The sequence below is a fragment of the Gastrolobium bilobum genome, unplaced genomic scaffold (assembly GCF_033153095.1).
Source record: "Gastrolobium bilobum isolate Gb01-03AN ecotype WA unplaced genomic scaffold, APGP_CSIRO_Gbil_v1 utg6679, whole genome shotgun sequence".
Taxonomy (NCBI): domain Eukaryota; kingdom Viridiplantae; phylum Streptophyta; class Magnoliopsida; order Fabales; family Fabaceae; genus Gastrolobium; species Gastrolobium bilobum.
In genome coordinates, this window is record NW_026897753.1 from 160,420 (window position 1) to 162,083 (window position 1,664).

A 1,664-nucleotide genomic window follows, 5' to 3' on the forward strand; every position below is an offset into this window, starting at 1 on the left:
CTAAAGATAAATCAATATTGAATGTTCACTAAATAACTAATTTACAGTCACAGGTGAGATCAATTCTAATTGAAAATTGTTTGTAGCAACATCTTCAATTGAAGTTATACTACTGGAGAGCTATGCACTACATATATGTGTGTGATCTGATCTATTTATAGCTACAAATATATCCGTTAATATAACTCTGATCACAGAAGAGTTCTAAATTTAACGGACTAACCAAAAAAAAAAAAAAAAAAAATGAAAGAGAGTTTGTGTTTTGTGCACTTCAAACAAATTCCCCAAAAAATTTTCCCAAGTCAAACTTGCCGTTGTTGCATTTTACAGCATTCACTACCTCCTGAAATGCTGAAACACTACATGGAACAACCAGGCCATTCCTCTGATCAAAACCAAATTCATTGTATGCCTTCTCCAACAGCATCTTGAATAAAGGGTGAGAAAGGTAACGGGTTGGAACCACATATCTCTGGCGCTCCTCCCCAACATAAAGTGGAAAAAACCCAATTGGGGTTATGTTGGGGGATGATTCTTCCTTAGATCCCCTAAGCAAACACTCATGGTGAACAGGGTCAGGGTCAACTCCACCTAAACCTTTACCCTTTTTCCCTAGTTTCTTGAAAGACCCCATCTTTTTCCCTAGCATTTTGTTTCCAAAAGATGAGGTAGATCTAGGATGAGAGCTGATAAGAGGAAATGGCTATTGTGCAAGGTGAAGGGATGCTTTAGGATTATATTAGGGTAAGATGAAGGACTAATGAGAGTACGGCCGAAATTTCTTTTCTTTTAAAACAAAATTAAAAGAGTCACTTTTGAATATGACTGCTTAATGTTGTGTACGGAAAGGTAATCTCAATTTTTTTATTACAACTTGCAATTATCTTGATGTGGTTAATGGCAAAGCCTAGCGTAATAATATTAGTTAAAAAGATTAAGGGAGATTGAAGAAGGAACAGTGAAAACAGGCATGCATGATATGCAGCACATCAACACTTTAAAATATTAGCATAATATAGTTAGGCGTGGTTCTCCACTTCACATTTGTTGGCTGTAAGCTATTTGGTGACGAAAGTATACCAGCCAATGAAATGGCGCAAAAAATCAAAATTTTGACATTTCTTGCATCTAATGAAAGATGACATTTATTCATTAAAAATGGTAAAGCACTAATGTATAGTATATAGTATATACTACTGCAGCCTGCAGTATTAATTAGTGGTCCATTGCGCATCATTATTGTTCAAAACTAACAAATGGCTTATAATTATGAGTTTCATTTTTGGATTCTTATGCTTACTCGGTTACTTCCACCACCGCTCTTCTCCTCTAATTTCAATTTAAGAAAAGCTATGGGACAGTGACCATTCTAGAACTCCTTAACTATAACCCAATAGTGACAAAAAGTAAAAGAGAAAAAGACAACTGATTATGTGATTATAATTATAAAGCAACCACTAATGGATAAATTCTCTCATATATAATTTAACATAATCAGATTATATAAGAAATATTAACCAATTATAAATAAATTAATGGTGATAAAAAAAAACTAGGATAAGAAATTACCGTGAAAAATAACTTTAAGAAAATATCTCAGTCTAATCATGTTAAATGAAATGATCCATTTCCCATTATTATTAGCATGGTAAAGAATATCCTCA

General features: G+C 33.4%; 1 protein-coding gene across 1 annotated transcript; it reads right to left on the minus strand.

The window, feature by feature from the left end:
* Positions 1-271: 271 nt before the first annotated feature.
* On the minus strand, positions 272-649 carry LOC133309906 (auxin-responsive protein SAUR50-like). The gene has a single exon (XM_061510771.1). It carries the CDS (start codon positions 647-649, stop codon positions 272-274), a length of 378 nt encoding a protein of 125 aa, XP_061366755.1.
* Between the last annotated feature and the right edge of the window lie 1,015 nt (positions 650-1,664).